This window comes from Sinohyriopsis cumingii, chromosome 9 (genome assembly GCF_028554795.1).
Source record: "Sinohyriopsis cumingii isolate HCF-2022 chromosome 9, ASM2855479v2, whole genome shotgun sequence".
Taxonomy (NCBI): Eukaryota; Metazoa; Mollusca; class Bivalvia; order Unionida; family Unionidae; genus Sinohyriopsis; species Sinohyriopsis cumingii.
In genome coordinates, this window is record NC_142969.1 from 121,064,837 (window position 1) to 121,078,244 (window position 13,408).

A 13,408-nucleotide genomic window follows, 5' to 3' on the forward strand; every position below is an offset into this window, starting at 1 on the left:
CTGGATATCCCGCCTTAGAACATTGAAACCAAGCGGTTTAAACCAAGAAGAATAGAAAAAGACAACCATGCACAAATAAAATTATATTTTGTAGCTGACACATTTTCTTTTAAATAGTTTTCTAAATTTGCTCAATAGCCTATGACTACTATAACAATGAAATATCCGGGATATAATCTGCGGTTCCAGAAATCTACATAACAAAATAGATGTCGTTATGGCAAATCAATTACCAGGTCAATACAAATATTTTCCAGTATCAGCAACAAGCTGAAAAATAACTAGTTGGCACATACTAGGGTTAAAAAGTTGAATTCTTGTAGAAACACCCATGCAAAGTTTATTGGCCTTTGAAAAAGATTAATTAAAGAGTTTAAATCGCCCATGCTAACTAGATACTAGTTTTGCACTGTTCGTTGTCAGTTCATTGCATCATTGCATATATATATATATATATATATATATATATATATATATATATATATATATATATATATATATATATATATATATATATATATATATATATATATATATATATATATATATATATATATACACACATATATACATATATACATATATATATAGACATATACACATATATACATATATACATATATATATATATCTATATATGTATATATATATATATATATCTATATCTATATCTATATATATATATATATATATATATATATATATATATATATATATATATATATATATATATATATATATATATATATATATATATATAATTCTTAGCTATTGCTTCTAAAAAGATTCGTTCTACCAAGATGACCTTTATAGTTTCAATATCGCTTTGTGTTTTCTGTACTTTCCTTGTTCCATTAGCTTTATATACAATGCTCAACACCGCTCCGGTGGCCTCGTGGCGAGCGCGTCTGCCTCCGATGCGGGAGGTCATGGGTTCGATCCCCGGCCGAGTCATGCCAAAGATTTACAAAAATGGTGCTAACAGTTGCCTCGCTTGGCGCTCAGCATTATGTGGTTAGTGTTAGGAATGGTCGACCTGGTGTCAGGATAATGTGACTGGGTGGGACATCATGCTACATTTCTACGGCATTATGCCCCAGTGCTAGACATCACTATAAAATGTCACACTGCAGGCATCGTAGCGATATGACTGAAAAGTTTTGAAAGCTACGTTAAAAATTCAAATCACACACACACACACACACACACACACTCTGCTCAACACATAGTCCTTATCTGTTTTTGATTTTATCTTCTTTCATTTCTTCTTTATTCTCATATTTGATCAACTCATTCGTTGTCCACCTTTGTGCTTTATATTCCCTTGGTCAGATGCTCATGTTTTGTTAAGAAACACTTCCGCTTTGACTATCCAACAATTTAAACTTCAACATCTTCCGCCCTTATTATACAACTGTGGCATCGCCTATGACTAATAACGCTATAAGCCATCGGCTTTCCATCTAATCCCTTACCTTCAATAGAGTACGTCTTGTAATCCCAAACAAAAAAAATTATGTAATAAAATGTTTGAACTAAACAGATTACATCAATCAAAGTTTGCGCCCACACAATGAAGTTTAACATAAATTCCATTAACACCCTTGCACATCTAATACTGGGAATAAAAGAGTGATTTCCTGTCGTTGGGGACTTTATACCACATCGCTTGAAAGCGTGTTTTCACTTACCTTCTTGCACCCACAGTTTCAGAACAGGTCGATAAATACATAATGTTACTGTGCTTATGTATATTTTGTTTGAGAGAGAGAGAGAGAGAGAGAGAGAGAGACATACACACAGACAGACAGACAGACAGACAGAAACATACAGAGATAAAGAAAGACTCAGTGTATATGTACTTCTGAATTGTTTTCTAGATTGAATAGGTTACCATTTTTTAAAAATGGGTGCTTTATGCATTAAAGGTCTGATTATATATCGTATCTTACGAAACAACCAAAAATATGTGACTACAATCTCCGTTCTTTTTCGAAAACACTATCTTTCTTCTTATCGCTATATGGGATCCAAATTCACGAAATCATATTCGTTTCGAAATTAGATTTATTAGTGTAAATTCAGGTCCTTGGAAAATCCCCACTAGTGATATCAAGACTTATATCCTAATTTTAATGTGTGCACATATTTTCGAGAAGAAAAAAAAATTGTTTTAAAATAATAAAACCATTCGCTATTAATTTACTTGTCATTTTGAATGTTTTTTATATATAAAAACGAGGATTTTGAACTTTAGGAGCTTGTATTTCTTCATATGAGGAATGCATGGAATATTAAATTTAGGCTTAACTCGTGTCGGATACAATCATCAGTCAGGATCAAACTCGTGTCGGACACAATCATCAATCATGATCAAACCCGTGTCGGACACACTCATCAATCATGATCAACCTCGTGTCGGACACACTCATCAGTCATGATCAAACTCGTGTCGGACACAATCATCAGTCATGATCAAACTCGTGTCGGACACAATCATCAATCATGATCAGACTCGTGTCGGACACAATCATCAATCATGATCAAACTCGTGTCGGATACACTCATCAGTCATGATCAAACTCGTGTCGAACACAATCATCAATCATGATCAGACAATTTTTATGCATTTTGCAATACTTAATTAAGCACTACAACAATATTCAGGAACCATAATTTTAAACAGAAATGGTTGCTTAAATATGAAAGAGTCACAATTCCTAACACTTTTCTTTCTAAGACAATATAAATAAGTCTGACTCACTAACAGAAGTAGTAGCATTCTAGAGATTTTGGACCTTAAAATCCCGAAATCCTTTTTAATACCCACATGACATTTTTTTTTTACTCGGGATTTATGCACACGAATGTATCCCGTTCGAGACTCATAAACGAAGTTCCCAATAGTCGCCCCAGTGCAGCCACTATCAATACACTACTGTGAGGTGACAGGATAGATCAGTATGAACATGTAATTATTTTCTGGATTTTCACTCCATGTAAATCAGTTATATATTTTGGCTCACTAGCGCCTCGGTTCCGTATCTGTGCTTGGAACTAGTCTTTTTCCAACTTGATAATTGTACTAAGGTTTCTTTTTGTTACCGCAAGAAGTTCTGAGTAGATTATTTTCTCGCGTCGGTAACAGAGTGTCTATCGTAGTTTTTTTATTAATAAGGGGATCGCCAAATACAATTACTCAGCAAGCTTGCCTTCTTTAGGCGCAACAAGCACACGAAATTCTAGCAGCTTAATTCCTGTGGTGAATATTAAGTCTTCAACCATTGTGCGTTCTGGTGGCCTGGCCCCACGTTTACTTAGAACTATATCGATTTTACCATTAAATAGTGTCAAAAACGATGGTTCTCGCTTTCGCCCAAAAATTGTTACACGGACAAGTACGTCCTTCTTGAAGATCAGTCGAGGTATTTCACTTCTTATTCGAATTAGTGTAACTTATTGGGAATGCAACCAGCTTGGATTTGTCGGCAAATTCCACTTCTTTTTTTGTGGAAACCATCTCTGCGTACTTTCACAATCGGTGGCGTACTTTGCGACAGAGCGTTTTCGCGTTTTAATGTCAAGATGGCAAGTTTTCCCACATAACACATTGGCTGAATCCGAGACTCGAACCGGCGCAGACAGAAGTGAGATGGCAGTGATCCGTAACAGAGAGCGCTTTAGACCACTCGGACACTCGGTCTACCACGCTAATAATTATGTATTAGTATTGTTATTGCACCCCACCATCCACTGAATCTAGCATGAATGTCACGTTGTGTGAGAACATTTGCTAATAATACCTACTTCATGTTTATACATGTCTTCTGATAGAATTCGTAATTCAAAGTACTTTAGGTAATGTCAATTTGTGTTATATAATATTACAACTTTAGACCGATTCTGAAACAAAGACACTACCTGTCCGTACCTTAGTCATTGCGTCATAGTCAAGTTCGCGATTAATTGAAAGAGAACCTTGCCGCGGTGGTGAGAAACTGTTTGTTTTGCAATCAGATATTGATGTCACTGGTCGGCTTAGGCCTGGAGACCGGAAAACCCTACATTATAACATATCAGTGCTGCTCCCCAAAACAGGTTTCAAAGAGATCACTGGTATCCAATCAGAACTAAGATAGTCTAATTTTTGGGCGGGTTTCTCAAGTATCCAGACATTATTCTGTTACATTCATTTTGAAAGAATCAATGCAGCTCTGGAAGTGATTAAAGAAACATCACGAACTCCGAGAGCACTCCGAGAGCAAATTGGGCACTCGTACAATAGAGGGAAAGGGAATTCTATTAATTTCGGACGATATTTGGAACAAAGCTTCTGAAGATTAGAGAGAGAAGAAGACGTGCAGAGCACGTGAGAATAGGCAGTAGTGCGAAGATGAATGGCCGGGAGAATAAGCAATTGTGCGAAGGAGGAGGGCCGGGAGAATAGACAGTTGTGGGAAGGCGTAGGGTGGAGAACGGAAACAAAGGTACCGGAAGTACCGACAAGGTGGAAGCTGCAGATGAGTAACATTGAAGGGACACGTGAAGAAAACTATCACCTTTAATTTCGCGTCATGAAATAACTGGCAATTTGAATAGGTCTTGTATTGATTGGAAGCAATTGCATTAAGATATTGTCCTGTAATTGTTGAATACCGTGATATAGTTTATTCAGTTGTTATACGTTTCACCTTATTATTTGTCACGTTTGGTAAGTTACAGCTATTAAGTCATGTATAAGCTATAATCTACTGTCTTGGATATATTACTGCGGCCATGTGTTTGATGTCTAAATATTTCCGCAGCCTAGTGTTAAATTCGTACGCAATGTTACCGTGACCCGCCGGAGAATAGCGGAGAATTCGCCCCATTTAGAACTCGCCCTGGGAGAACTCATCCCAGGTGTCAGGAGAAGTTGCCCCATGGTGGTCGGAGAAGTCGCACAACTTCGCCTGGAGAAGTCGCCCCAAGGATCATATATAGTAATTTTGAGATGTCGCCACATGGTTGTTATGGCTTCATTTACTGTTGTTTTTCTTCAACTTAATAACCTATTAAATCTATAAAACGTGCAATTTTTTGAACTTTTCCATTTGATCAACTCCGCTTTTGTACTTAACGAAAAATAAGTGTCATATGTCACTTTTGCTCTGCTCTTCACATCATTAGATGCATTTTAATAATATTTGTAGAGATAGTGTTATCAATATTTTTTTATTACATCTAAAGATGAAACATGCGTACTAGATGCAGTATAAGTACATGTAAATTTAATCGTCGGGTGAAAATGATTTAGACGATCAATAATTTTTTTCTTCAGTTCTTCAGTTGAATGCTTCCAGATCATAAATATGTCATCAAAAAATCTGAACCAAAGAGATGGATTAAACTTTTCGTTTTGAATAAAATCCTTTTCTAATTCACCCTTGAAAGTGAAGAGTATATAGGAGCCATATTAATACCCATTATCTGTATGTAATTCGTATTATTAAATTAAAAATAATTATTTTCCAAGATAAGTTTTTATTATTTTACAAATATCTTCGCTAGATAGTGTGCTATTATTAGGATTGTTATCAAGAAAATATTTGCACGCTTCAATAACATCTGCATGCGGAATGTTATTATATAGTGATGTTACATCTAATGATACCAGGATTGAAATTATCAGATAGATGTGGAATAGACTTCAACTTTTTAATTAAAGTACTTGTACCTTTAATGTATGAAGGAAGTGATTTCATTAAAGGTTATAAAACACTATCAATACATTTGGATAGGTTTTCAGTATATGAAATACAACCTGATATAATGGGTCGTTCTGGAAAATTTAAAGGTAAATTATGGGCAGGATTTGTATGAGTTTTGGGTAATATGTAGAACTGAGATGTACGTATGTTAAGAGGGAAAGTATCAAATTCCTCATATACGGAATTATCATTTTTGAGGTGTATGTATGTTAAGAGGGAAAGTATCAAATTCCTCAGATACGGAATTATTATTTTTAGCGATCTCATTAATGCATGTTGAATTTTTTAAAATTTAATTTCTAATAGTGTTTGCCTTATCATCCTTTTAATCACTATACTGTCGTCATTCACTGGATTATATACAGACTTAATTTCGTCCTTAGAAATATTACTATGATATTGCTTTTTATGATTACCAGTTAATATCTCTTTTGTGATCGCGTATATATAAAAATATAAATATGAATCACGTAAAAGACGACTTAATTCTGTTATTAAAAGGTTATTTGGGTGACAAGTTTTGGGATGACTTCTCCAACCAATTGGGGCGACTTCTCCAACCACTCTGGAGCGACATCTCCAGCTACATGGGGGCGAGTTCTCCATGGGGCGAGTACTCCGCATACCTCCGCGAGAGACAGGAAACTTGAGATGGCGATGGCGACGGCTCACATTATTTGACAAAGGCTTTCCGTATCAAATCTGTGTGTTAAAGCTTAGTCCTATGATCAGAGGGAAGCCCACGGGGGATGACCGAGGCGTGATCTTATCCGTATCTACGTTGACAGACAATGAGAAGGACGTTGTCCGCTAAGTTTGATTGGATCGGTTCACAGAGATATCCAATCGGAATTGAGATAGAGGGTGTGATTACAATTCCGATCCAAATAATAGCTTTCCGAACTTGTAAATGAAAAATTAGTTTATCCTAGACAGATTGCTGAGCCATAGGGTTACTTCTAGAGAACCACTCGTAATTTGGTGGCAAAACCTAAGGAAAGAAAAGCTTCGAAAAGGTCGGTAAGTTATTTGCTGGATTTTTTTCCGAATTATTATGGCATCATAATTATAATTATTTGAAGTATGTTTACTAAATTACTAGCATCGTTTGGTATGCAGAATTACCTATGTAGGGTTTCATTTACATGCGAGAGAAATGTGCTTGAGCCTACGTAGAGATTAGATGCGAGGCAGAATTATGTAGATTGTCAGTTTGTGGTCAGAATTAATTTTGTAAATCGCTGTTAGGTTACTTCGTGGTAAACCAGTACATTTATTAATGCGTTATGGTTGAATTTACACCTGCTTGAATTGTGAATTTGAAAAGTGGGTGAAGTATGTAAGATTAGGTACTATAGATATATGCATATATCAGAGCATGGATATTTGAATGATTGGGTATTTTGTATATGAGTTGTAAGGTAAAGAAATGCATCTGATTATTGTCATATTGTTTAGTATAACGGGATTATGAATATGTACTGATGTGACGCAATTTATTGATGTATGTATAAGAAGTAATTTATACCGTGCTGTAATATGACATTTTTTTTTTTACCATACAATAACTTATGGGTATCTCGATGTGAATGAATGCGTGACCGAAGAAATTTAATATGTCATCATAGGTTGTGTGTAGTGTGAGATGAGAGGGCTAAGGGAAAATATTGTAAAGTCCTTATGTTTTCATAGGAACCTTTTTAGGGGACACATAACTTAGGGTTCGTATGAGTTTTGAGTCTTCAAGAGTTGGAGACAGAATTCTGAAACAGTCGAAGTCGACGGAATTCTAGTCGAAGGAGAGAAGGTGGTGCAGGAGGAAAATGAGTCGGGGGGAGAATGTGGAGGAGGAGGAAAAGGAGTATAGAGAAGGAGATGAAGGAATTCGGAGAAAGTCGGAGAGGAAGAGGAGAAGGAATTGCGAGAAATAAGAGAGAGAAGAATACCACGGATGAGTAGAATACAAGGACAGGTGGAAATCGATCTCACACTGCTAATCAAGTGATGCAATCGGCTATTAAAGGATCATGCGGAAGGAGTGTAATTGGGAATTTGAATCATTTGATTATTGAATTGTTGTTAAATTGTTATTCATTTAACTTCAACCTTTTTGTATATTTAACCATCTAACCGTCGGCAATGATGACTGGGGACTCGGAGCTTTATATCTATTTTTCACTAATTTAAATTCCAACCAAAATCGAGCCTGTGTGAGACTTCTGTAATAGTTTAAATACAGCATTGGGAGCACCTTACCCCAACATAACAACCCTCGTATTATTATTATATGGTATGCACCCAGACCTTCGGCCTTGCTGACTGGAAGCTCTGAGCTATTTAATCTTTTAATTGTCCGTCCTTCTCCGGGGGGGGGGGGGTAGTAACAATTCCGTAAGGGTCACGTGACTATGAACAAATACGAGTCAGACTTGCGTACCATTTAGATATAAAAGTTTGGCTTATCAAATCCATCACCAGTGACAGCAAGTCGACAATTTGCTATGTTCTTTCCCTTTTCCTTTTCTGAGTTGGTTAATATTCCACTGTACACGACCCATTAATATTTACTGTACGTATCGGCGAAGGTAGAGCTGATAACACAAAGTGTGACGTCTACATCCACATATTGTTTCGTTGTAGCATCATCATCATGAACAGTTTTTTTTAATAAAAACTACTGACACACCACGGTCCCTAATTTCCTGGTTCTCTGTGCTTGTGGACATGTTTTTCGCGACGACACCTGTGTCAACAATTTGGTCTCCGCCCATGAATGACAAAATCTTGTGATTTGCACGTGCAAATCTTTGTAAAGTCAAGCGAAATGTCGCATTATTTCGAAAGGACAAGATCAATGATGCAATCTGGCGTGCTGGTGGTATCGCTGTTGGCAAAGTTATGTTGTCGAAATTATCTTTGTGGATGACTGATAATCCAATCGATGGCTGCATAAATGTTTGTTATCCTCTTGTATGTCTTCTAACCTTTTTTGAATTTGTGCTTATTGTGCTGACCTACCGGTAATCGGACCAAGTTGACTTTCTGTTCTAATCATCGCTGTGGTAGTTTCTGCGACTTACTTAGCTTATTCTGCTCTTTCCGCAGTCTTGGCAAGGATCTCTTTGGTTGGTTCGATTAGTGGTACAAACGTTTGTTTAAAGCAGGTTGCCAGGTTTAAGTGTTGGGTGGGGGGATCATCGCAACCATAACATCTTTCACACGTTTGAGGGCTCCTTTGTACTCGCGAAGAAATTCTAGTTGATCGTGCCCATCTTTGCGACGTCGATCAGCAGTTTCTGATATAGCAATCGTCATTGTTTATGTTTCTCATAGTTGTTAAATTGCTCCTTTTGTTTTGTGTCCAGACCCACGCGTTTCTTTACCCGGCGGTCAGACCACCACGCGGTCCAATAATCAAGTCAATAGTGAGAATACTATACGGGTCCCTGGTGACCTCCGCAAACAAAACTCACCCAACGAGTGGTCAGTAGCACACCGAGTCCAATGAATATTTGCGAGACCATACGCGTCAGCATATTGCAATTGTTCAGGATCACTTAAGGCACGTTCGAATATCTTTGTCAGTGTTTGTGTGTCGGCCTCTAGAAAATATTCATGATGTCTTGATGATCAAGCATCACATCGTCGTATGCAACATTATTGGGTCAAGGTCGTCAAGGCTTGGGACTTTATCGCTTACGGAAAAGCAATCAATGATGGAAGCTTTGTTTCTCGACTACAAAGAAAGCGCTTCCGTAAAGTCCGTGAATACATCATATCATAGCTGATCGTTAGCAAATGGTGCAATCACATGCAATCGATCCAATACGAACCATCGCATGATTAGATTCAACGACACCTATCTTTTCCAAGATTCAGCCGAGACAATAATAGAAGCGCGAACCATGTTTGAAAATTTGCCACAGTGCTTAAATTGTATGGATTTCAATTATGGTAAAATCGGATGTTTTTTCCCGTGAAGCCATAACGAATATCACTTGTTGTATCTCATAACTTCATATTGTGTGCAATGTCGCATTACAATTCGTAAAGAAAATCGATCGACGAAACTTGTGTCCGGTGTGGAGCAAAGAAGTTTACATTTGTGAGAACTTCCTGTTACTGAGCGTCAACGTTTAAAAGTCAACTCATAGGTGATATTACTGTCACTTTATTAAAGCTATTGGGGGCACTATGGAATAAATATACCGGTGAAAAAAATCTCCCCGGATGCAAATATTCCTTGTAAGATGTACAAAGTATCAATTGATATCCGTGACTGAAATGCAACTAATAATACACTTAGAATGGTCAGATGGATTATTAAATGAGGCATGAAGATCAAACTTCTCATTGGTGCATAAAGGCCACTCTTTGTAGATAAAACTGTACTATGGAAACCAAGCACAGATAAAAACTGGCCAATCTACACTATTGTCACCAAGGCTACTGAAAGGGTTAAGCAGCTGTTTAACATTTATCCCCGAGGTCGTTACAACAAGGTTGTGCAAACAAGCGTTGTGGCATATTGACCTGCCCTCGCCAAGGAATAATTTCTTTGGAGGGTGTGACGACAGCAAAGTTTAACAGGCAGATGTTGTGTTTATTCTGAAATCGCAATCGAGCGGTGTCCACACGCGTAAGTAGTGCCTTCATTAGGGAACATCCACTGCTTGGCGTCTTGCTGGGGCAAACGTTTGTTTTTGCTGTCGTATTTGTGTTTTTATTTGTGTGAATGTCTACATTCGCAGAATCGATCCACTGAAACTAGCCAACGTGCTTTGTATGCATTACCGCCCATTCATACAAGATGCTGACGTCCATATACACAATGTAACTATTTTAGACAGCGGGGACTTATCCATCTAAGAGCAGATTATTGCCTTTAGGGTATCGGTGAGTTGCTTCGGAAATCCCACATTGGATTCGCCTCCAACGTGAGGACGTCTTCAGGAAGCGGAGCTTAAAGGGGGAACGTTCAGATATTCAAAGTTTGCACAGTTCACCTGCTAGACCTTTAACTTCCGTTGTACCAAATTGAATTTCAAAATGTTCTTGTCGGGTTCTGGCATGATCGTACGCTGTAGTTTCTCGCTGACTTACCGGCAGTAAAACATGCATGCAACTACGACAGGAAACTTTCTACCATGATGCTTGCTATGTAGGTAAACCATTCGGGGAAGAGTTTTTATCCACACATAGCGGTGCCTAGCCCGCCTCTGGAAAACAAACGTTGGTTATTCAGGGAATTCATTGTTAGTACTTGAGTTTATCAATTTACTGTTTGTATTTTCGAGGCTGGTCAAACGCTCTGGTGTGCTAGTATATATTGTCTAAAGATTAAGCTAAGTTAGACTTGGAAACTGCTTCAAAGAATATATTACATTGCGCTCGTCCGTTCTGTGCATCAGTTCGTATTGCCTCTGAAGGTTGGTTAGTGTATATGCCATTGGTATATTATTTACCAAGACATTTTTCTATTGATTTTCCAGTGGTGATCTTCGCTTTCTTTGTTATCGGTATTTCGCTGTCGTGCAATCGTTTGGTATTTCGTTATATTTAGTCATCAATAGGTATTTCTGTTTCTTTCCTGTTTAACGCAGTCAACGTCAACGATTTGAAATATTTTCCCACAAATTCATACAATGGCTTTTCACGTTTCTAACTGATTAAGTTTTCATTGCGCTCCAGATACATGTTTGAAAGGTCAAAGAGCATTTGTGTGGCCTCTTTAACACGCCGATATGATTCATTTAGGCTAAACAGCAATTTTATCTTTTCTGTGACGTTATAAAGATACCACTGCGTGAGTAATACCCGTATCAGCTACACCCATACATTTTCCACAACACTGAATGTAGGAAACGGTGATGCTTTCGGCATCATTATATAATGTTGCGGAAATTATTTAATATACTAGCATTTCTTTGAAATTTATAGACATGCTGCTATCTTAAGTTGTTGCACATATTTTTTACAATCCAAAACTTATTTTACAAATCAGTGTTGACTACGATAATTTCAATTCGGAAACCAGAATGAACATCAAAGTGCCTAAAAAACCCTCAGAGGTTGTTTCAAACTAAACTACGTCTCAAGTGATTATGAATGCTTCATAGTTTTAATCAAGCTGATAGTTCATCGTCAGATTTGAATTTCACACATCATGGCAACTCAACCAAGGCTCGACCGTTTCCTCGATTACACTTTTGCCAGCGAGATTAGAATCAGGAATATTTTGATAAACAGGGTAATATTCTCACAGATTAGGCTACGACCTAATATTTGTACATAAAAGAAAAGAAATCAGACATAAGCTTAACAGTGCTGGAGAAAAAAATGCATGACGCATTCTTCTCTATTTCGCCAATATGGAACGAACCTATTAAAACTTTTCATCCATTGCCTTTTTTTTTGTAGTGCAATAACTTTTTCTGTAATTTGCTCGTTCTGACGATTATAATGTGCGTGTCTTTATTATCAGTATTAAAGATCGCATACTTGGTCTCACACATTTTATCAATCATTATCGTAGCTCATATCTCGTATGCTAATTTCTGTTTCAACTACTAGCATGTACACCTACAATAACATCAGATGTGTTCATATTAGCAGTGGTCAATTTAATGTTGTGGGCCTTAATCTTAAAAATAGTTCTGCCATGCTCCGAGAATTATCTCCAAGGAGAACAAATTTATTTGAGAATAATCCGTCTGCCACAACACGTTTCAAGCTCGAGATGCTGTTCTGGGAAATCAACAGCTAATCAACTGGGCCTCTCGTATACCAGTCTCAATGGCGCTCTCGGGAAGGGCAATTTGCGGACTGGATTCGTGTTTCAGCGTTCAGGGCTATCGAACGCGCTGTTTACATTTTTCCCGCGGAAGTAAAATCGGGAGAATTAGAAGGCTCTAACCAGATAAGTAATAAAAATCTCAAACTTCCACCTATCAAATACTAGGTTTGGTGAATGGGCGAACGGTGGGGGACGTAATTTTCCCATATAAAAACAGTTTTGTATATATGATTTGTGTACACTCTATGTATGTTATAATTTATGTACACTCCATGTATGTATGTATGTATGTATGTATGTATGTATGTATGTATGTATGTATGTACACACTGTTTTGAAAATAAATGATTGAAAACGATATATCTCACAAAGCTGTAAGAGGACCTAAAATCTACTTAACATTTTTCTGTTGGATATTATTTGCATGAAATGAAATATAGTTGTTATTTTGCTTTTCATTTCCTGGTTGCTCTTATGGTACTTGCTTGCTCTTCATGCAACCGTTAAGTGAAAATAGTTGGTCTACTCTGATTTTATCCATATACCCACTGAACATTTGACCTTCATTTGTAATTCATGTCCCAGAAAACTCGATAAATTAATATTCTCATGCTTCATCAACGGTTACCTATTTGTCCCATAGGAAATTTAGGGCGGTTTATTTTTTGTATGTAGAATTGGAGTCAAGCAAAATGTAAGGTTAATTACCCAGTATATATTATATAAGCAATCAACGACCTCTCCTTGATGAGTTCGGAATAGCTACTAGACACCAATTTATGGTCACTACACTCCAACTGCATGTAATGGCTGAAGTGCAAACGAACTTGCTGTATGCAGAACTTAAATCGAATGTTCTATG

At 37.2% G+C, this 13,408-nt stretch overlaps 1 protein-coding gene across 1 annotated transcript in view; it reads left to right on the forward strand.

The window, feature by feature from the left end:
- LOC149792617 (uncharacterized) overlaps positions 1-10,282 on the forward strand; it is a 15,043-nt gene extending 4,761 nt beyond the window's left edge. Inside the window, exon 3 of the mRNA XM_089969592.1 lies at positions 10,131-10,282. Within this exon, the coding sequence (XP_089825718.1) occupies positions 10,131-10,282 (152 nt within the window). The remainder of the gene's footprint in view (positions 1-10,130) is intronic.
- Positions 10,283-13,408: the final 3,126 nt, after the last annotated feature.